We start from the raw sequence: 23,770 nt of genomic DNA on the forward strand, positions 1-23,770 counted from the left end.
TAGATACTTCACACATCCCACTCCACACACCCACTCCCCTCACAAAACTGGAACTCAACCTCCGGAACAAACACTCCAAGTTTTAAAGCCCTTTTAGATTTTTTTTAGAGTCATGCTGTTGTGATTAGCTCTGGCCCAGCTCCTGCCCCAAGGACTGTGGATGTGGGGGAGACATCCACATGCTGCAGGCCTGTTTTGCTCCCGGTAGAATCTTCTGATGAAGGCTCAGAAGGAGATCAGCTCAGAAGGAGATCATTTATCTAGCTCCTCCTTGGATTCGGAACAAGAGTTAATGATACAGCCACGCATGCGGAGAGCGATGCATAGGCAACAACAACTGAGAGATTATTATCAAAGAAAATGAGGCCACCTGTGGTTGGGTGGGGCTGTGGTAATTAGTGAGGCTGCTATAAATAGCAGCCTGTGGGTTTAGCCATTGTGGAGGATTATCTGATCGTTGTGTTTCCTGCCTGCTTTGCTGACTTTGACCTTTGTGTGCTGATTTTTCCCCACTTTGAAACTAAACCAAAGCAAAGTCTGTTTCACTTTGTGAAAGAAGGACTGTGAATTGCCTCACAGCTGCAAGCTAAGTATCACAGAACTGATAAGGGACTTGTACCAATTACCAGTTTGTTTGGAGACGAGTGCTCTTTGCTATACCAAAAGAGGGCTTGGTTTATTTGCATTTTCGGTATAAAGAACATTGTTTTGAATTTTCAAACGTGTGTGTGTCTGAAATTGTATCTGTGCATTTTCAGGAGGATTCTACCAGAGAGCTCGACAGAACACATGCAAACCAGCCCAAGTTCTTTAGGGTAGGGCAAAGAGACAGATGTGCAAAAAAGAAAAAAAGAAAAAGAAGGAATTATAACTGCAGAAGCTGTTTGACATCCAGTTCAACAATTTCTCTGGTTTTTTTTCCCTATTTCGGCTGGAGCCATCCAACGCTCTAACTGATTAATCGATTCCAGAGTCGGTTCCTTTTGGCAGTTACCTGCAAGCCGACGGGCCCTGGAGGGCCAGGAAATCCTCTTGGCCCTTCATCACCTTTCTGTCCGAAAAGCCCTTGTTGTCCTCGCGGGCCGGGCTCCCCATCAGCTCCCTTGGAAGGAGAGAGAAAGGTTTACAGCCAAAGGCACATTAAGTGCCGTGAGCTCTTTGAATTTCAATGCCGAAGGAAGACCGAGCTCCCCAGTATGCATCAGGTCATCAAAGATTATAGCCAGACAAGCATCCATCCAATAATTTAAGGAACTCAATTCTACAGAGTCTGCAGAGTTCCTTAAACCAAGCAATTCCACTTGAGGGGCCTTTTATTTGAAAAGTTTGATCTATTTACGCTCCCAGAACTACACCCTGCATTGAGAGTTAAAAGGATATATAATAAGCAATGGGAGGAGGACCTAAGAGGCAGAACCTTTCCTTTTTAGTTCAGATTAGATTTACAGAGTTGGAAGGTCATCTAATCCAGTGTTTCCCAACCTTGGCAACTTGGAGATATTTGGACTTCAACTCCCAGAATCCCCCAGCCAGCGAATGCTGGCTGGGGAATTCTGGGAGTTGAAGTCCAAATGTCTTCAAGTTGCCAAGGTTGGGAAACACTGATCTAATCCACCCTCTCCCCCCGCCCAAGCAGGAGACCCTGCACCATTTCTGACAGGTGGCAATCCAATCTCTTCTTGAAAGCCTCCAGTATTGAAGCTCCCACAACTTCCAGAGGCAACTTTTGTCCCATTAACTGATTGTTCTCACTGTCAGAAAATTCCTCCTTATTTCTAGGTTGAATCTCTCCTTGTTCGGTTTCCATCCATTGTTCCTTGTGTGGCCTTTGGGTGCTTTGGAGAATAGCTTGACTCCCTTCCTCCTCTCTGGGGCAGGCCCTCAAATATGGGAAGACTGCTCTCCTGTCTCCCCTGGTCCTTCTCTTCCTAAGACTAGTCACCCCTTTCTCTTCCTGCCTCCCCCTCCCTCTAAAGCAGGGGTAGGCAATTAAACTTGCCAGGGGGCCGCATGAAAAATTGGGATGGTTTTAAAGGGCCGGACTAATATAATTAACTCATTCTACCCAATACTGTATAGTATTGGGTAGAACTGAGTTAATTATATTATAAATATAAATTATAATTATACATTATATAATATATTATATACAGTAATACCTCGTCTTACAAACTTAATTGGTTCCGGAAGTAGGTTCGTAAGGCGAAAAGTTCATAAGATGAAACATTGTTTCCCATAGGAAACAATGTAAAAGCAATTAATGCGTGCAAAAAGAAAAAAACCCCGGCGCTCCGCCGAGCGGCGCTGCCCAGCTGTCACCTTTTAAAACAGCCGGGGGGCTTCTCGGCGTTCTCCGGAACCTGAACTTTTTGGGTTTGGGTTCGGGAGGCCGCCGAGAAGTGCTGCCGCCCGGCTGTCACCTTCTGAAACAGCTGGGGGGCTTCTCGGCGGCCTCCGGAACCCGAACGCGAACTTCCGGGTTCGACATTCGGGAGAACGCCGAGAAGCCCCCCGACTGTTTTAAAAGTGACAGCCGGGCGGCAGCACCCAGTGGAGCGCCATTTTGCGATCTGCGGTGGGTTCGTAAGCCGAAAAAAGTTCGTAAGAAGAGGCAAAAAATTTCTGAACCCCGGGTTCATATCACAAGGGGTTTGTATCACGAGGTACCCCTGTATATATAATTATATATTAAATTATATTATATATTTCTCCTTCGTTCCTTCCTTCCTCCCTCCATTTCTCCTTCCTTCCTTCCTTCCTTCCTTCCTTCCTTCCTTCCTTCCTTCCTTCCTCCCTTCCTTCCTCTCTCCATTTCTCCTCCCTCCCTCCCTCCCTCCATTTCTCCTTCCTTCCTTCCTCCCTCATTTCTCCTTCCTGGTTGGATCAGGCTCTGTGGGCCGGTCATAGACAGCGGGTGGGCCGCATGCTGCCCCCGGGCCACCACTTGCCTAGGTCTGCTCTTAAGCTACGGAGTGATGGACTTTTTAGCTTATATTTTAAATACAGACCACATTTCTGTACAGAAGGATTACTTACTGCTGGACCTGGTTGGCCAATTGGGCCCTGTGGACCGACAGGACCTGGTGGACCCTAGAAAGAAACAAAGACGTGTCTTCAAAGAAATGGCCAAATGGTTGAAATCAATCTAAGGAGACCCATGCCATGCAGAGTGATGCTTCCAAGTCGTATTGGTAACTTGGCTGGATTTGGTTAAACGTGTCTCCCCTCCAGCTTAGCTCAGGGGCCCCCAAAGCTGGGTTACTCATGACACCCTCTCACGGCAGCAGCAGCCCACATGGCCACTGACCCACTTCTGCTTGCTCCCAGCCGCAACCAAACAGGAAGCCAAGTGGTGTGTGTTAATACATGGTACATACTGTTATTTGGGATTGCCATGTCTGTTAAACTGCCTATTGTAGTTAATACATTTACAGTTGTAATAGCACTTTAAGGACTTTGGCTGGCTAGCCATTAGAGGGCGCCAGTACTCTCTCCTGAGGGGGCAGTGTATTTTGCTTAGTGCTTGTTATGTGCGGTTTGTTGGTTATTTCTGCTTTATGTATATATGTAAATAGTAATTATTCAGCATACTAAGTCTGTGTCATTATTGGCTGCATCACACATCCACACTGTTCCTTAATCTCTGTTTAGCGTATGTCGAAGGTCGTGTAGCCTTGGTTGCACCGAGACATACCAACAGTGTGCCCATGACATAGCCACAATAGAGGGCTTGTATTTATTCCTTTATTTATTTATCACTTAAATTTATAGGCCGCTCTTCTCCAGATGAGCTTAGAGCGGTGTACAAAGATAAAACAGAGATACAAAATTTAAAACCCCAAATAATTTTTTTAAAAAAACCCCATTCATCCATCACTCATTTGTTACTCCTGGTTGGAGCCGAGTGTCGTTGTTCAATGGCCCCCAGGCCTACAAGCAAAGCTTTTCGAAATATTGCGGGTAGGGCTTATATTAGGCCCATACATAAAAAACATGCTAGGGCTTATTTTCAAAATAGGACTTCAAAATATTTTCAGGAAAACAAGGCACTTTGTTGGGTGACTGAATGTCTCTCTTTGTTCCAAAGGGGTGGAAAGGACTCCACCACCCCGTTAAAGAGCCGGGGTGGCGCAGCAGGTAGAGTGCTGTACCGCAGGCCACTAAAGCTGACTGTAGATCTGTAGGTCAGCGGTTCAAATCTCATCACCGGCTCAAGGTTGACTCAGCCTTCTATCCTTCTGAGGTGGGTAAAATGAGGGCCCAGATTGTGGGGGCAATAGGCTGGCTGTGTTAAAAAGTGATTATTGCTGACTTGTTGTAAGCCGCCCTGAGTCTTAAGGAGAAGGGCGGCATAAAAATTGAATGAATGAATGAATGAATGAAATAAAATAAATAAAATAAATAAAATAAATAAAATAAATAAAATAAATAAAATAAATAAAATAAATAAAATAAATAAAATAAATAAAATAAATAAAATAAATAAAATAAATAAAATAAATAAAATAAATAAAATAAATAAAATAAATAAAATAAATAAAATAAATAAAATAAATAAAATAAATAAAATAAATAAAATAAATAAAATAAATAAAATAAAATAAATAAATAAAATAAACAAAAAAAATAAAATAAATAAATAAAGTATAATAAATAAAATAAAGTATAATAAATAAAATAAAATAAATAAAATAAAGTAAATAAAAAAATAAAAAAATAAAGTAAATAAAGTAAATAAAGTAAATAAAGTAAATAAAATAAATAACGTAAATAAAGTATAATAAAAAATAAAAAATAAAATAAATAAAATAAATAAAATAAATAAAATAAATAAAATAAATAAAATAAATAAAATAAATAAAATAAATAAAATAAATAAAATAAATAAAATAAATAAAATAAATAAAATAAATAAAATAAATAAAATAAATAAAATAAATAAAATAAATAAAATAAATAAAATAAATAAAATAAATAAAATAAATAAAATAAATAAAATAAATAAAATAAATAAAATAAATAAATTAGACTCACTCCTAGAGTCTCTGGGCCACCCTGAGGATGGAGAGGCCGGGAAAATGATTCACTTGTGAATGCTCACACGCAAACTGCTTCCAATTAATTTTTGCCCATGAGAATTAGTAGGAAAGGGGTGCTGGGGTGCCTCAGGACACTGGGTGGGTGGTGGGGACATCCTTCCCTGCCTGCAGGTGGGAAAGCCACAGCTCACCTGTTCTCCTTTGTCGCCTCTGCTTCCTTTCTGTCCTGGTTCACCAATTTCGCCCTAGTAAATGGAGAATATCATTATGTAATACAAGCAGAACCGTCATACATAGCCACCAATCAGAACCTAAGAAAGGAAGACGATTCCTGATTTATACATTCTTAACAAATTAACAATATTTTGTTGGTTTGGTCTGATCTAAAAAAAATAAAGAATGAATATACCTCTGGGTAGGTCCCCCCCTCCCCTCCCAGGTCAAAACTGCACTTCCAGAAAAGAAACATTGCAAGATTAAAATCATTTTGGTGTGTTGAGGAATTTCATAAAACGCGACCAGCATTGTAGAAATGGTACAAAGAAGAAGAATTCCTAAGAGCAGCCTGTCTTCAAGGGATGACTGGACAAGCCAACATTCCTCCACAGGGCCCGGACTCCAATTTCTGCCCTGCAACAGCCTTGCAATGAACGGCCTAAGGAGCCCCGGTCAATGCGTGCAGGTGTGTGTGTGTATTGTGTTCCCATCCATCTCTGAACAGGTAAGACTGCTTTGCACCCTGTGGCAGGACATCTGGCAAGGCCACAGAGAGAGTAACCACTGAGCAGATTTGGGTCACATGGTGCGAATAAGGGCAAGGCCTTCTTGTATTTTGGAAGCCTTCAGTTTATGGAGAGACATGGCGTTAGATCCTCAGCTGTCCTTGAGATACCCCAAATATTCTTCTTCCTAGCCTATTTCCGCAGGTGCAGGATCTGCTTTTCGGGTCACTTTACGTGGTCAGCTGCATCTCCAGGACGCAGGCCCATGGCTTGAAACTCTTTGTTGATGGTGTCTTGCCCACCCTGTTGTGGATGCTTGCAAGGTTGTTGGCCATTGACTTCTAGTTGGTAGTGTTCTGCCTGACGGGGGCCAGAGGAGCAGCAAGGAAAGACAACACACACACACACACACACACACACACACACACACACAGGGGGCTTCTGAAACACACAATATATTGCTCTACAAATTGGTTGAGAGCAGCAGAGGCAGAGGAATGTCTGTTTATGACCAAAAGGTTGGGGTTATCGGCCAAGCTGATAACGAATGTCTCAAACCCCCCAAGGATTGTCAAGAAGGCCTTCAAACTGAGCTGCAGCAAAGCTACTCACTCTATTGTTCAAGAGCTACAGTCTTTCAAAAAAAGAGTATCCAAAAACCGGGTTGTTTTCCAAAGATGCAATATGTTGGTTTAGAGACAGAACTCCTGGTCTGTTTCTTGTTCTCTGTTAAACCACAAACGATAACTCCTGCAAAGCATACTCCCACAAAATCTCCATTTTTAAGCCTGCTGCAGAATTCCCTAATTACTCCCAGCTGTGATTAGGATCTTCTTCTGTGTCTGCACAGCTGCTCCTGTTGTCCCATCATCCTTTGCACTTGCACGTTGAGGATGGGGTCATTAATCAACCCCTCCTCATCCAACCCAGACGAGGCTCTAACTGGGGGTTCCACAGGCACTGCAGGGCGTCCACCTCTACCTCTGGTAGAAGCACCTTCAGCTTCCATTGCTCCTTCCCCCTCACTCTCTGAACCCTCCAAGAGCCACACAGGTCTCTGATGGTCCGACGGACCCGGATCATCTGGTTCAAAATCTGTTACCAGAGGAGCTGGACGTGAGCAGCAGTCTTCACCACAGTGAAAGGTGCTGCTCTCTGGCCATGGTCATACCAGCAGACTTGGCCTTCTCTCATCTCCTCTGGAATTGGTGCCACACCAAAATGTTGTCGAATGGTGTCATTGATGATGTGGTCAAGTAGGGAGGTGCCTTCGCATTTCCATGGCATGGAGATGGCTTTCGGTCCCTGTTGTTCCTGCCCAGCAATCAGAGCCATACGGTGCTACAGGGTGGATGGTGATCTTGTAAATCTTAGATTTGAGATGGGTTGGCATTCATAACACACCGGTGAGTTCTTGCCAATGCATCCCGGCTGCATTCACACCATCACTCGCACCTTGCCATGGATGTCACCATTGCCTTGATGGTGGGATCCCAGATACCGAAAAACTTAAGATTCCCCAAGTGTGGAGAGATAAAGACATACAGAAAACGGAACAGCCTATTCCGAAGTTGGCATAGTTTCACTGCCTCCCATTTGTAAGCATTGGAGGGAACTCATCTTAGTGCCTTACATGCAAAGCAATCCAATCAATGGATGAAAGCCAGAACATTTGCCCGGCATGGAAGCTGCTTACCTTGTCTCCATCTTCCCCTGGTGGACCAACCGGACCGGCAGGACCTGGAAGCCCAACTGGTCCCTGGATGCCGTCTCGTCCAGCTGGACCTTGAGGACCTTTCTCACCCTAAACCCAAGGAGAAAATCAAAGCCTTCTCAGCCACAGCCCAGAAGCCATTGGTCTTTTCTCAGGACAGGCAATACAGTGTTCCCTCAATTTTCGCGGGGGATGCGTTCCGAGACCGCCCGCAAAAGTCGAATTTCCACAAAGTAGAGATGCGGAAGTAAATACACTATTTTTGGCTATGAACAGTATCACAAGCCTCCCCTTAACACTTTAAACCCCTAAATTACCATTTCCCATTCCCTTAGCAACCATTTAGATTATTACTCACCATGTTTATTTATTAAAGTTTATTAAACAAAATATTTATTAAAGGCGGACGAAAGTTTGGCGATGACGTATGACATCATCGGGCAGGAAAAACCGTGGTATGGGGAAAAACCCGCTAAGTATTTTTTAATTAATATTTTTGAAAAACCTTGGTATAGACTTTTTGCAAAGTTCAAACCTGCGAAAATCGAGGGAACGCTGTATTTTAAAATCTCCCTTTCTTGGGATAATATGGGAATTATGAGCGGGAGAAACAAGAGAACTATGGGAAGGGGGGATGGAGGTTCTGTCCTGTGGCCTGGCTGCAATAAACATCATTTCCTTTGGGCTAAGGAAGCAGCCTTAAACACAGCCCATTCTGCACCCTGAGACAGCAGGAAGCCTTTCCTCTGCTAGATCTGGAGGTTGTGAACTTTGCATGGAAAGCAAGTTGGACTTTCATTGGACCTCCTTCTTTCCAGAAGCTGTCCTGAGCCAGACCCTTCTTTGAATTAGTTTAGCCCCCACCCCGCCCTCCAGTGCTCCAGGATTTCAGGAAAGAGAGGGGTCAAGAGACACTGCTGGGGGCTGACCCCATGTCAGCCCTTGAGGTTAAGCCAGAAGGAAACAGGAACAGATGAGCTAATTCTAGATGATTAAACCTGGAGGGCTGCCAGTTGGAACCCCTCATCTAGGCAGGAAGCAGATTTGGGTAGCATAAATGAGATCAGAAAGAAAGAGATCAATCCTGGTGGATATTTTAATAAGTTTTCCTGTTTACATTCCTTCACATTATTTCAATAAACGTCCGGTCAGCCCTCCTGGCTAAACCAGATGAGCGAATTCTACCTTATTGTAAGGCTGCATTAACAGAATTTTGCAAGTCTGAACATACAAACTCCAGGATGCTGTTTTTAACTGCTTGGTCCTTCAGGCTTGGTCCTTCCTTAGTTTCTTCCTCTGACTGGGGGGCTTCCGACCTGCTTGTCTGAAGGTTTCTTAGGCAGCCTCTCTTCCCCCAGGGTCACCCACACATCCCATTTAGCAATAGCAATAGCCCTTAGACATACATACATACATACATACATACATACATACATACATACATACATACATACATACATACACGTATCCCAGTGAGGGTATGGCTAGCTGATGAGGCCAAAATAGGGCCGAAATAGATCTGTCCTAGTCTCTCTTAATTTTCAAATTCAGCAAAAAAAACATGTGACACATACAGATAGAATTGTCGGCTATCAGTAAAATTAACTGCCTTGGAAATGGCCCTGGGTTGGGCCGAGAGGCAAAGAAGGAGCTGTGATGTTCCTTCAATACACCAGGGTGATTCGACACAAAAATATGTAACCCTTCCCTGGTGCAGAGCTGAAGGGATTGGATACTGTAGCCTAGAGGATAATTCTCTGCTTTACAAGGCAAAGGTTGCAGGTTCAAGTCCCAGTGAGGGTATGGCTAGCTGATGAGGCCAAAATAAGGCCGAAATAGATCTATCCTAGTCTCCCTTAATTTTCAAATTCAGCAAAAAATATGTGACATATATATACATAGGTCTTGGCGTATTCAAGTCTTTTTCCATGTGATAGAATCTTGGTTGTCTCACTTGTCATCTTCAATCTGGTGCTTTCGGCTTCACCCTTGGGCGAACAGAGCGTGGTCAGAGCTGCCGTCCCTCTATAAATACTGGTGTGTGTGTTTGGAGTGCTGGTTCAACTGCTGCAAGCGGGTTGGTTGGCTGTGTTGCATCATCCTCATTGGTTGATGGGGTAGCACCTTGAGTGGTTGATGCAGTTGATGTTTGCAGATTAGGGGTGACATCCTGAGTCGTTGTTACAGTTGATGCCTGCAGACTAGTCACCTACTTTGTAATGTATGTCTGTGGTGTAACAACCAGGGTTTTGGTTTGTGGTTTGGCGATGTGTTTATGGCGTGTCTCAGTTGGCTTTGTGTAGGTGTTCGAGGGAGGTTGAAGCAGCACTCCACACACACCCCACCAGTATTTATAGAGAGACGGCAGCTCCGACCACGCTTTCTTCGCCCTAGCACGACGCCAAAAGCACCAGCCTGAAGATGATGAGTGGGATCCCACCAAGATTCTATCAATCTTACACAGGAAAAAACACAAATACGCCAAGACTTACATACTTATACCCGTGAAAATCTATGAAAACACATACATACACACACATATTCTTTTTCATTATCAGCAAAAATGTGTTACATACATACATACATACATACATACATACATACATATACACTGTTAAAAAAATTAAGGGAACTTAAACAACACAATATAACTCCAAGTAAATCAAACTTCAGTGAAATCAAATTTTCCACGTAGGAAGCAACACTGATGGACAGTCAATATCACCTACTGTTGTTCCTTAAGGCAAAATCAGGAGGAGAAAGTCTCTCTCTCTCTCTTCTTCCTTTCTGTCTCTGTCTCTCTTTCTTTCTCCCTCTCTCCCTCTCCTTCCCCTCTGCCTCTGTTTCGCTCCTTCCTCTCTGTCTTTATCTCTGTCTCTCTCCTCTCTCTCTTTCTCCCCCCTCTCTCCTTCCTCTCTGCCTCTGTCTCTCTCTGCTCTTTATATACTCTCTCCTTTGTGTCTGCTTCTGTCTCTGTCACTCTCTGTTTCTCCTCTCTCTCCCTCCCTCCCTCCCTCACACACACACACACAGACACACAACTTACCGGGGTCCCTTTCTCACCCGCGGGGCCAGTGGGCCCTTGGGGTCCAGGCCGTCCTGGTAGTCCAATTGGGCCAGCTGTCCCTGCAGGACCTCGCTCCCCTGGAGAGCCCTAAGGAGGAAGAAGGAAGTTAATGAATGCTCTAGCAGAGGGCCAGCACCCCACGGAAGGGGGAGCGGATGGAGGCAGAAGGAGCGGATGGAGGCAGAAGAGGCAGCACCGCCCCCAAAGGATGCCCTCCCATGAGCCAAAGGAGCCTCAGAGGACACGGACAGGTGGGGATGGAGGAAGAGGAACTGATAAGCCTCCGGATCCTGTCAATGGACGAGGAGAGCAGCTCACGGCAGGGGAGGCCCTTCTGCCCCGCTGAGCCTGGGAGGAGCCGGGGCAGGAGAGGAACTCCACGGTCTGGTCCATCCATGTCAGCCCACCTTCTCCCACCTCCCGGGTGGAGCTTCCCAAAAGAGCCCCCTCCTTCTCTCCGGGTGACCCTCCAGCCACCTGCGTACAGCTCGAAGGCCCCGACCCCCCGACCCCCCTCCCAGCCAGAGAAAGGGGGCACTTACTGCTGGTCCAGGAGGCCCCGGTGGGCCTTCGTTGCCCTTCAGCCCCACAGGTCCCTGCAGTGGGAGGAAAGGAGGCAGCGTCACTCACTTGCAAAGGCACCTCAGAGATGTCTGAGGGGAGCAGGAGAGGAGCTCTCAACTCACGAGTGGGCCGGGGAGTCCTCGGTCTCCGGGGAAGCCTCTGAATCCGGCTGGGCCATCTTTCCCGGGCAAACCGGCGGGGCCAGGGTCACCCTGCAAGCAGGACCAGGAAAGGTCAGATCGCCAGGAAACCAAGCCCTGCCTTGTCCCCCATAAGAACCTAAGCAGAGCCCTGCTGAATCGGGCCAATCGGGCCACAGCATTCTGTGTCCCACAGTGGCCCCCCAATTGTCCAGGGGGATCTTGAACAGAAAGAGAAGGCAAGACCCACCCTTTCTCTGGACTCCCAACAAATGGTACCCAAGGGAACCCTGCCTGTCTCAACTCAAAGAGAGAGGGAGGGAGGGAGGGAGGAAGAGAGGGAAGGAAGGAAGTCAAAGGAGGGAACCTAAGAACCTAAGAAGAGCCATGTTGAGTCAGGCCAAAGCCCATCGAGTCTAGCATGCTGTGTCCCACAGTGGCCCCCCAATTGTCCAGGGGGATCTTGAGTAGAAAGAGAAGGCAAAACCCTCCCTTTCCCAGACATCGGAGGTTAGAAGAACATTCAGAGCACAAGAGAAGCGAGCCCTCCACAAAGCCAGAGCTGCAAATGCTGCGACAGTGGTGCCCGAACACATGCCTGCCCAACAGGTGGCAGAACATTTTGTGCCTGTATGGGCCTCACCAGCCACCTGTGGACACATCGTGTGCAGCCCACAACCCATCAGATGTCCAGGTCCTCTTCTTTGAACACGATGGAGGAACAGCATCAAATCTTTCCGGACGTAGAACTTTAACTTTCCAAAATGGAGGCTCTCGCCCACCCTGGAGGCCTTCTCCATCCAGTGGTGCTCCTACCTTTGTTCCTTCTTTTCCAGCCAAGCCTGGGAGCCCCTGTTCACCTGGGGGCCCTGGGGGGCCTGGGTGACCACGTTCCCCCATCGGGCCGGTTTCTCCTGTGGGGCCCTGTAAGAAATGGGGAGGCACCTTCAGAACGGGGCTACAATTAATCCAGAACACAGCTGCGTGAGCTGCGCTGGCTGCCAATCAATCTCTGGATGCAATTCAAGGGGTTGGTTATCATCTATAAAACCCTACATGGCTCAGGGCCAGATTATTTATGGAACCCTCTTCTGCCTCACACTTTCCAGCGACCGGTTAGAGCCCACAGGGTCGGCCTTCTCTGGGTGCCGTCGGCCAAACAATGCCATTTGGCAGGACTGCATGGAAAGGTCTTCTCTGTGTTGGCTCCAGCTCTCTGGGACCAGCTACTTACCTACCACACCACCCCCACCCTCCTGGCCTTCCGGAAAGCCAAATTGCATGCGTGAAATATTATGATGCGAATTGGTGGCGAAGGTAAGCGGAATCCACCCCTGATTACACTAATTACTTTTTAGCATTTCCAAACATAATTAGCAGGCAGAAAGCAGATATAAACATGTTATTTACGCTGTGATACAGGACTTAAACTGTCATTATTGAGTCTGTCATCTGCACCTCTATAACTGTCTGGTTTGGTGCTGCAACCCAACAGGACTGACACAGACTTCAGAGGACAATCAGAACTGCAGAAAAAGCAATTGCTGCCAACCTGCCTTCCATTGAGGACCTGTATACTGCACGAGTCAAAAAGAGGGCAGGGAAAATATTTACTGATCCCTCACATCCTGGGCACAAATTGTTTCAACTCCTACCCTCAAAACGTCGCTACAGAGCACTGCACACCAAGACAACTAGACACAAGAACAGTTTTTTTCCGAACGCCATCACTCTACTAAACAAATAATTCCCTCAACACTGTCAGACTTTCTACTAAATCTGCACTTCTATTCTACTAGTTTTTCTCATCATTCCTAACACCCATTTCCTGCCATGTTGACTGTATGACTGTAACTTGTTGCTTATATCCTATGATTTTTATTAATATTGCTTCTTCATTGCTTATTTGACCCCTATGACAATCATTAAGTGTTGTACCACATGATTCTTGACAAATGTATCTTTTTCTTTTATGTACGTTGAGAGCATATGCACCAAGACAAATTCCTTGTGTGTCCAATCACACTTGGCCAATAAAATTCTATTCTATTCTATTCTATTAACCTGGCAGAGTTTCTAGGAATGAAAAACGAATGGAGGGATAACAGATCTCCTACAAAAAGGAATGTTGACCAGAGAATCTGGGAATAGCTCACCTGTGGACCAACAACCCCTGGAGGTCCAGGTGGACCCGTCTTCCCTTGAAAGCCCTGGGAGGGGAAAAAAGAAAGGGTCAGTTAAAAGGCAAGACCGCAGCACAGCATGTACACAAACCAATAATGACAGGATCCCTTTTGATAAGCTCACTTACCACCTTGGAAGAGCGACGGCTGCCATGGGCAACCAAGAAAGAAAGAAACCAGGATAGACAGAGTCTAGATACTCAGGCAACAGGTCACCAAACGTTTAAAGCAGAAAGGCTGGAAGCAAAGGAAGGCCGAAACAGTCACTAGAAGGGCTGAAAGTTGGCTGCTGAGAACAGGGACCTTGTCTATGACCAGTGTGGCTGCCCACCCCCCTGGACAGCCTCTGGCCCACTAATCCTGCTCTGGAGGAGCCAGGAGCCCCAGCCGACTCCCAGAGAGAGACAAAGGACACTCCTGGTCCCCTAAAGACAACCAATGTTGCCGGATTCATTTAAAAATGATTTTGTGGGCTTTCTACAGCTGCAAGGAAAAAGGGTGGACAGACACCTTCCGTAGGTCCCACGACACGCAAAGATCCAACTATTTGGAAGGGGACATAATGAGAGAGCAGATAAGGGAAAAATACCCTGAAACTCAAGTCCTTTTCCCACCCAATTTTGACCTATCTTTGCTTCCTGAAAGTTCCTGGGTGCCGTACCCAAGGCAGGAGTCCGTGATGTCCCCTGTGCTGTGAAGCCCAGGAGAACAAGCCCTTTAAGATAGGTGTCAACTCTGAAGCTGACCTGACGGAAGCCATTTTTGACCGCTTCGATGTTGCCACACTGGAGTTGAGGGATAGGGAGGGGGGAATTGAGATAGGAGGGAACTTATAGCCAAAGCAACACATTTTCTCTTGGGAACCAAGGTCATTCTCACACTTGGTCAGAAGAAGGCGGAGTGATGTCACCTGCTGCCAGCCCATTCTGTGATTGGACCATGTGACTTGATTGTTTTGAGAAAGTGGGTGAAAACTGCAGAAGGCTTCAGAGTCGGTTTTGCACCAGTTAGGTGCCAATACGATAATTCCAGATAGAAGTATTCTTTGAGAAATCCATATGCCTCAGAGTCTTGCTTGCTATGGATTTATTACTTGGAACCTTGACAATAGGATCCCCCTCCTGTGCAGGTTGAAGGGATGCTCTCTGCCTGGTCTGGGGTAGGGGGGAGCTGAGAGATTCAATGCTCCCCCTTGAGAGAGCAAGAGGGTATCTCCATTGACTCTAGAACGATGGAGTTCCTGGTTGAGGGAAGAAGCACAATCCCAAATCCTTCTAGGAACTCCTCCAATGGCTATAGAAACATAGAAGACTGAGGGCAGAAAAAGACCTCTGCTTGCCTGGTCCTAACCGAGGGGGCAGAAAGGGGCAAGGAGGCTACTGCAAGAATTGGGGAGGGGAAGCCCTGCTTGATCAGATGCAGAGCCAAGAAGGACTTGCTGATGCAGAGCCAAGAATGACCTGCTGATGCAGAGCCAAGAAGGACCTGCTGATGCAGAGCTAAGAAGGACCTGCTGATGCAGAGCTAAGAAGGACCTGCTGATGCAGAGCCAAAAAGGACCTGCTGATGCAGAGCTAAGAAGGACCTGCTGATGCAGAGCTAAGAAGGACCTGCTGATGCAGAGCTAAGAAGGACCTGCTGATGCAGAGCTAAGAAGGACCTGCTTAGGCCAAAACAGACACAAAACACTCTTCATTAGATCAACCGAAATGATGGAAAGCATCAAAGGACTGACCGTTTCACCTCTCTGCCCAGGATGGCCTGGCAATCCATCTTTTCCTGGAGGCCCCTAGAGAAGGAAACAGGAGATTCAGTGAAGCTGAAATTACTCAAGGCAAGGATGCCCTCCTCGTGTGCAGCAGCAGACCAAATTCTGCACTGAGTTTTAGCCCTTAGAGACCTGGGTCAGCAAGGGAAAATCTGTTTCCCAAGGCGGCTCTTGGCTGAACTTACCGGAGGGCCTTTTGGTCCAGGAAACCCTGTTGGTCCTTGAGGCCCTGAAGGTCCCTTAAAAAGGAAGGAACACAAGGGTTAGTGTTGCCACCGTACACGGAGGGAGCAATTCTCCTCTCTGCGGATCTGGCTTTGGCAGGATTGATGCCAACCAGGGAATCCAGCCCCATCTTTCTATCCAAAGTATGAATTGTGGCACATCTGTTCAGTGACAGCTTGCTTGACCTTACCCTTTCACCTGGAGGTCCTGGAGGTCCGTCCCCACCAGAATTGCCCTTGGAAGGGGAAAGGAGAAAAAAAGAGACAATTAAAGTAATAGATTATCAGTTCAGCAGAGTCTTTGTAGAAGAGTGGCATATAATAAATAAATAAATAATAATAAATAAACAAGCCACTACCCTCAGGTCATCCTTGGCAAGAAAGGTTGAGACCTAAAGATGCTTAGAATAATTTGGGACAGGTTTATCCCTTGGCCCAAATTTCCCCAGGTGAGGAGTTTGACTTCAATGTCTATGAAAGTCCACTTTTTCTAATACTCCGCTGGGCCCCTTCAGGAGTTGAAGTATCCCTTTGTCTGCAACCCCCTTGTAGAAAACACCAGCACTAGCATAATTTGTGGTCAAGATCCCACACATCAGAGGATCATGGCTTCGGCTCTTCATTGGGCTTCTGCAACTCCAGCACTTTCCATTGCTCGGACAGTTGCTGTCTTGTACTAAGTTGCCATCGTACTTCTATAGATTGACTGATTTGAACGTGTATGACTTGGACTGTTTATTAGGACTGTGCTGTTTCTTAAAGTAAACACTATCTGTGTATCTGTGTGTGACTGGATATGACCCTACTCCTACTGCAATGCCCCTTTTCCATGTGCATTTGCTTGATAACTCCAGGGTTGCTCTGCACACACCCTTAACATTAGCATTCTATTGAAACCCTTCCAATCCAAGCTAACGTGACCAGCAATGGGGGAAGCCCTCCCTCAGCCCCCTCCACCATTTCTGCAAGGAAATGGAAGTTCAGGACTGGCCCCAGCACGCAACCGGCTCCGGGAAGGTTTTTCAGTACCTTTGGACCTGGCTTTCCTGTGATGCCTCGTTGGCCACGTTCTCCTCGGGGACCCTTGAGAAGAGACAAGGAGGAGGTGAGTCTCAGGGTGAAAGCAGGAGGAAGAGGAGGAAATGGGAAACCTTCAACAGCTCTTTCCTTCCTAATCTGACATTCCATTGGCCTCCTTTGATCTCAGGAGACATTCAGCTTAGCATGGAAATTGATGTGCAAGTTTGAATATACAGTGGTACCTCATGATACGAACTTAATTGGTTCCAGGAGGAGGTTCGTAAGGTGAAAATTTCGTAAGACGAAACAATGTTTCCCATAGGAATCAATGTAAAAGCAAATAATGCGTGCAAATCCTTCAGGAAAATCCCAAACTTTAGAAGGGAGGTGAACAGAGGGCAGGGAGGAGCAGCTAAAGGGGGCGGGTGGAAGAAGCAAGGCTAGGCTAAATGGTGAGTGGGAAGGAAGAAAGGCAAAGGGGGCGCCCCTCCCTTTTCTTTCTTCAAAAGACACCCCTTCAGTGCCTCTGCAAGCACGCTGTTCTCTGCAAAGTCTTTCCCCCTCCAAGCTGCCCCTCCCTTTTCTTTCTTCAAAAGACAACCTTTCAGTGCCTCTGCAAGCAGGCTGTCCTCCTACTTTTGTTAATGCAAACTCTTTCCCCCTCCAAGCCACCCCTCCCTTTTCTTTCTTCAAAAAAGGGGAAAAAAAGAAACCCCTTCATCCCAGCAGCAGCTGCTTGGGTTCGTAAGGTGAAAATAGTTCGGAAGAAGAGGCAAAAAAATCTTAAACACCGGGTTCGTATCTTGAAAAGTTCGTTAGAAGAGGCGTTCGTAAGATGAGGTACCACTGTATTTTCAATGCACGTAACAATGAGAAAAACGAGGACCATCAACCCATGGGACAGAAGTTGCCTTCAGAAGTTGTGGGAGCTTCATCATTGGAGAGACTGGGCTAGATGACCTCCAATGCCCCTTCCAACACTGTTATTCTACTTCTGTAGGCAATATTCTCTCGTGCAATTTCTGGGTTGATGCAATTCCTGCTCATTTCAACCCAACGTGTCCTCTCCTACTGTTTTCCCCCCCAAAATAAGACCCTGCCTTATATTTTTGGAACCCTGAAATAAACACTTGGCCTTGTTGCCATGCACTCAAAAGCCTAATTGGGCTTATTAGCAGAGGATGTCTTATTTTGGGGGGAAACAGGGTAGTTACTTGAGGTGTATATTGCCAGATTTGAAAGGTTATGGAACGCTCTCTGTAGCTATGTCATTTTTACATTCTGCAAAGGGTCAGGAATTTGAAGCGGGCAGGTTTTCTTTAAAAAGCGACCTATAAATCTTTGCCCCCGCTGCTGACCGCAGCCGTTGACATGATTCAGACCCACCTGGGCCTTCAGGCAGCTATTCTGGAGGGAAACGAAATATTTCATAGAAACATAGAAGATTGACAGCAGAAAAAGACCTCACGGTCCATCTAGTCTTCCCTTATACTATTTGTTGTATTTTATCTTAGGATGGATATATGTTTATCCCAGGCATGTTTAAATTCAGTGACTTTGGATTTACCGACCACGTCTGCTGGAAGTTTGTTCCAAGCATCTACTACTCTTTCAGTAAAATAATATTTTCTCACATCGCTTCTAATCTTTCCCCCAACTAGCCTCAGATTGTGCCCCCTTGTTCTTGGGTTCACTTTCCTATTGAAAACACTTCCCTCCTGAACCTTATTGAACCCTTTAACATATTTAAATGTTTCGATCATGTCCCCCCTTTCCCTTTTGTCCTCCAGACTATACAGATAGAGTTCATGAAGTCTTTCCTGATACGTTTTATGCTTAAGACCTTCCACCATTCTTGTAGCCCGTCTATTTCTTACCGTCGGCCCCCGTTGTCCTCTTGGTCCTGGCTTGCCAGAGGTGCCCTGCAGATCGAGAGAAAAAGGAGCTGGGAATCTGTCTGGGGCAAGAGGCAGAATTCAAGGGATCCAGTGTCTTAACTACAGGCAGCCCTCTTCTACAATGGAGCCCCAGATTCCTGCTGCTGAGTGAGCTTTGCCCCATTTTAAGACCTTTCTTGTTGTTAAGTGAACCAGGCTTCCCCCACTGTCTCTGCTCGGCAGAAGGTCGCAGAAGCGGGTCGTGCGATCTTGGGACACGGCAGTGGTCATAAATATGAGCCAGCGGCCAACCATCCGATCCTGGGAAGCTGCTATGGTTGCAATTTTGGGAAATGGCCATAAGCCACGGCGGGTTGCTTCCGGCACGGTGTAGGATGGCACACCAGTGGTGATCACTGCACTGCACCTGAAGCTTCGGTTATCTTGTGTGTGTGCACATCCCATCATGCCTTGGCTTTTGCGCATGAGCAGGAAGCAAAATCTGGTAGAATCTCCTTGTGCCCAGAGAGAGAAATATCTGCCACTACCTAGGATTGAACTCACAGCCTTTTGATTGTAAGGGGACAGCTCCATCTATAGGCCACTGCCCTGGGTCTATTCTGATTCGGATTGGTCTCCTCTAATGGCCAGCAATGCCCGGGTCCCTTCCCTTCACGAAGCACCCAGAAGTGGCCAGTTTTGGGTGCCTCCTCTTTATTATTATTCTTTTTTAAAAAAAAATAAAGTTTATTAATTAACAAAGGGTTAATGGGGGGAGGAGGAGGAGGGTACATAAATTCAAAAGGGGTAAGGGTATTTATTGCATTTCAAAATATATATCTTACATTGTAACAAAAATTCAGTGTTCACATTTGTATCTTATTACTATCAATAATTCATTTATCTATCTTGTCATGTTAATTAAAACCTATAAGAACAATAAATGGTAGTAAGTGTTGTGGTTAGCTCTGGCCCAGCTTCTGCCCCAAGGACTGTGGATGTGGGGGAGACATCCACATGCTGCAGGCCTGTTTTGCCCCCGGTGGAATCTGATGATGAAGGCTCCTCTGACCAAGAAGACATGAGGGACAGCGAGGAGGAGAGTGTGGCAGACAGCTCAGAAGGAGATCAATTATCTCTCTCCTCCTTGGATTCGGAACAAGAGTTAATGATACAGCCACGCATGCGGAGAGCGATGCATAGGCAACAACAACTGAGAGATTATTATCAAAGAAAATGAGGCCACCTGTGGTTGGGTGGGGCTGTGGTAATTAGTGAGGCTGCTATAAATAGCAGCCTGTGGGTTTGGCCATTGTGGAGGATTATCTGATTGTTGTGTTTCATGACTGCTTTGCTGACTTTGTGTGCTGATTTTTCCCCGCTTTGAAACTAACCCAGAACAAAGTGTGTTTCACTTTGTGAAAGAAGAAGGACTGTGAATTGCCTCACAGCTGCAAGCTAAGTATCACAGAACTGATAAGGGACTTGTACAAATTACCAGTTTGTTTGGAGACCAGTGCTCTTTGCTATACAAAAAGAGGGCTTGGTTTATTTGCATTTTCGGTATAAAGAACATTGTTTTGAATTTTCAAACGTGTGTGTGTCTGAAATTGTATCTGTGCATTTTTGGGAGGATTCTACCAGAGAGCTCGACAGAATAGTAAGGATAGTAAAAGGCGTATTTGTAGAAAAGTAAGTAGAAAAGTAGGATTAAGATTGTATAAAAAATTTAGGAAAAGAGAAGTATAAGGAGTAAAAAGGTTAAATAAATAAGGGAGGGTGGAGGGGAAGATCTGCATGAGTAGCAGAAGTTATCAGGAGATGCGACAAGGTATATTGATATATTATTGGGTGTATCAGTAATATATCAATAATGAAAAAAAAGAGGAAAAAGAAAATAAAATATATTTATATCTAGGTAGTAAATATTGAAAGAGAAAAAAGGTATAGCTTAGTTAATATGAAATAAAATGAACAATTAAATTGTGAAATTATAGTGGAAATCATTGTTTAATTAATCTTTATTATTGTTCTTATACCCTCCTCTCTGCCAGCCACGCGCACTGGTGGAACATGACCTTATTCTAAATATGTTCTGACTGATCCCCCCTACCCCACTTTCAAAGTTGTTAATATTCTGGAAGAAACTATTCAGTTTTGCAAATTTGGCTAGCTATCACTTCCTTCGGTGCCCCTCTGGCAGAATCTGACGTTGATTCATTCTGACGCAGGAAGAAAAGGTATTTTTGTTGCAGGAGAAAGAAAAAGAAAAAAGGGACCCTGGGTGCTGAGATTGTGGAGTGGAATCCGGGTCTATTTGATGGGTGGAGGAAGACGGGAGTTCCAGAGGGGTCGGCCTCTGTCATGACACCTGGGAGACCCTCGCCCATCCCTGGTGGAGCTCTCCATGGTCCTGTTGAATTTTGCACCCAGTGGCTGTGACTGAGCTCACCTTTCCCCCTTTTAAAGCATTAACCAGAAGAAAGAGGTGCATCTTTCTTTCGCTCGGGGTAAATGCTCACCATGCCTCTCTGACCCAGCTGACAGACAGACAGACAGGAACATCCATCAGTCATTCACCACTAAAAGTACATTCCATAAATTGGTGGGTGATGTTTGCACCATTTTGCTACTTTCAGAGAAGTAAATTTATCCTGGTTGTTTAATAGGCAGCACAAATAAAAAATTATTAGCGTGCTCCAGCACTATTTTAAAAAAGAGAGGCTCTTTTTTAAATTTAATAAGTAAATACAATTTAATAAATTTAATAAATAAATAAAATCAACCCCTGGCGAATATCCCCGTGGAACTGGCAGGGCCAAAGAACATGGGTGGTGGCTCGTGTGGCGCCCACCTCTGAGGTGTAGCCTTGGGTTTCATAGGGGCTTCCCTTTATTTCCCTTCCAGGAAAGTGTGGGGAGAGTATTGAACTAAGCTGGATCAAGCCCTCCTAATCTGAGAGCTGAAATAGGATACAAATATGAAGGTGGTTTGGGCGCTAAAACATTGGCCTCTTATGCCTTCCTTCCTGACAACTGGGGAGGCCCTCCAGGGCAAATCCCACCTGGCTGGATCCCCACGCTCAGGGTAGTCTCTTTTGCACTGATGGAGGAACTATTTGTGGGGAGGAAAGTGTGTGTGTGTGTGTTTGGGGGTGGGGATTACTGGTTTCCAGTTCTAGGCTGTCCCCCTTTTGACAGAGGGGTCGGCCTCTGTCATGACACCTGGGAGACCCTCGCCCATCCCTGGTGGAGCTCTCCATGGTCCTGTTGAATTTTGCACCCAATGGCTGTGACTGAGTTCACCTTTCCCCCTTTTAAAGCATTAACCAGAAGAAAGAGGTGCATCTTTCTTTCTTTCTTTCTTTCTTTCACGGCAGCAAGAATCGCTTACGCTCAATATTGGAGAGATGACAAAACTCAGTTGGAAAATGTATTGATTGATGAAAAACACAGGTGTGCAGAAATGGACAAATTGACAATAGAATTAAAAGGACAAAATGATTCAGATTATTATAAGGCTTGGACTCAATGGTACAACTGGACTTTTTTAAAAAAGGGAGAAAGACAGTGAGACAATGGGGAGAAAAGACCAGGAAATGAGACAATGAAAACATACAAAGTATTGTAAATAGACAGGAAGATAACAATGTATGAGATTTGGATGTAGGTCTGTGTAAAAATGACATGATGTTTAAAAGACAAAAAACAATAAAAATAAAGTTGAAAAAAGAAAAAAAGAAAGAAAGAGGTGTTTTAGTTAAATGGGTGTTGTGTTGCTTTGTGGGTTTTGCGTTTTTCCTTCATTTTGTGGCAGCAAATCCATGCCAACCCCCAACGTCTCCATAGCCAGTCTTCAATGGCAGAAACAATTGTTGCAGAAAATGTTAAAATCCGTCGAGCAACAGCCAGCGGAAGAGATCTCCCGGAAGCCCCAGACAACGCCCCATTCTTACCCTTCCACCTTTCTCTCCGTTGGCTCCCAGGAACCCCGGAAATCCAATGGAACCCTGGAGGAAAAGAGGAGAAAGGAGATGGAGACGCAGCTGGAGGGGACACGGCAACATCAACAACGTGGCGGTTGGAGAACTCTGACCCCTGGTGTCATGGCTAGCTCTTTCAGGTGGAGGGATCGCAACAGAACTCCCGGTCACCCTTGGGCTAGTGAACCTCATGCCCAGAAGGAAGAAATGTCTCAACGCCTGGCCTTCCTGCCCCCCACGCCCGGAGTCTGCAGACCAGAATGTCCACCCTCCCTCACAGCCAAATGACAGTAGAGACGGTGGGGTTTGTAGGTGGGTGGGGTGAGGGCTACCCTACAGCAGGCTGAAGGGGCCAACCGGAGCTGGGCCGACCACTCTGGCTGACCCAGTCACTGAGCATTTGGAGAGGGTTTGGGTGGGACGACTTGGATTGGAGAAGAAATGAAGATGATACGAAGGTCCTTCTGCAGAAGGTTGGGAGTCACAGGGAGTCAATGGCCATTAGTGGTCAGTGCTGGTTGGCTTCGTCCCACTCTATGTCAGAGGGACCCTGAGATGGGCCTTAGTCAATGGAGAGGGAGTCCTTCCTTCCTCCTCTTCCTCTCTTCTATTTAAGAAGAGAAAACACCTTGCTCAAATGAATACAGTTCACCATGCAAACTGGCCCCATGCTTAACAGATCTGTCTTGCTAGCAATGTTCCACAATTAATAGCCTAGTAGCAGCCACGCGTGGAGAATCAGCGAGGCAGAACGGAATGCAAATATTCACACTGCTATAACTCTAGCACCAGGACGGTTGGGGGACTAGAAGGGTCCCAAGGGAGAATCCCTGTTAGTATCATGTGCATAACTAGTTGGGTTTGGCAACATATAACACAAACCAATGATGTATGCTTACATGTTATAGAACACTGTTGCTTTAAGAGCTAGTGTTACGGATTGCCATAAGAGGGCGCCAGAAGCGTCACTTTCTCTCGGCTACTCTCGGCTAGTTTGTCTCTGTGACTCTGCTGTAGAACTGTGTGTTCAAATTCAGGTTTATGTATATGTGAGCTGAACAACGAAGGCTTATAGTTTTGTATGTGTATTGACTGATTTAACTGTGTGTGACTAGGACTGTTCTTGACTAAGATATTTGCCAAAGTAAATAATATTTTGTATACTTAGTGTATCTGGATTGCCGGGGCCCAGGGGAAGAGCCTTCTCTGTGGTGGCCCCGGCCCGCTGGAACCAACTCCCCCCGGAGATTAGAATTGCCCCCACCCTCCTTGCCTTTCGTAAGCTCCTTAAAACCCACCTCTGCCGTCAGGCATGGGGGAACTGAGATATTCTTTCCCCCTAGGCCTTTACAATTTATGCATGGTATGTTTGTTTGTATGTATGTTTGGTTTTACAATAAGGGTTTTTTAGTTGTTTTAGTATTGGATTTACATGCTGTTTTTTTATTATTGTTGTTAGCCGTCCCGAGT

General features: G+C 45.8%; 1 protein-coding gene across 1 annotated transcript in view; it reads right to left on the reverse strand.

The window, feature by feature from the left end:
- The window catches only part of COL5A1 (collagen type V alpha 1 chain), a 243,625-nt gene that overhangs the window by 46,543 nt on the left and 173,312 nt on the right, over positions 1 to 23,770 (reverse strand). The window contains 15 exon segments of the mRNA XM_070758910.1: positions 995 to 1,102; positions 3,037 to 3,090; positions 5,231 to 5,284; positions 7,458 to 7,565; positions 10,522 to 10,629; positions 11,085 to 11,138; positions 11,229 to 11,318; positions 12,063 to 12,170; positions 13,403 to 13,456; positions 15,165 to 15,218; positions 15,383 to 15,436; positions 15,613 to 15,657; positions 16,451 to 16,504; positions 18,319 to 18,363; positions 22,274 to 22,327. Coding sequence (XP_070615011.1) covers positions 995 to 1,102; positions 3,037 to 3,090; positions 5,231 to 5,284; positions 7,458 to 7,565; positions 10,522 to 10,629; positions 11,085 to 11,138; positions 11,229 to 11,318; positions 12,063 to 12,170; positions 13,403 to 13,456; positions 15,165 to 15,218; positions 15,383 to 15,436; positions 15,613 to 15,657; positions 16,451 to 16,504; positions 18,319 to 18,363; positions 22,274 to 22,327 — 1,044 coding nt within the window.

This window comes from Erythrolamprus reginae, chromosome 8 (genome assembly GCF_031021105.1).
Source record: "Erythrolamprus reginae isolate rEryReg1 chromosome 8, rEryReg1.hap1, whole genome shotgun sequence".
NCBI lineage: Eukaryota > Metazoa > Chordata > Lepidosauria > Squamata > Dipsadidae > Erythrolamprus > Erythrolamprus reginae.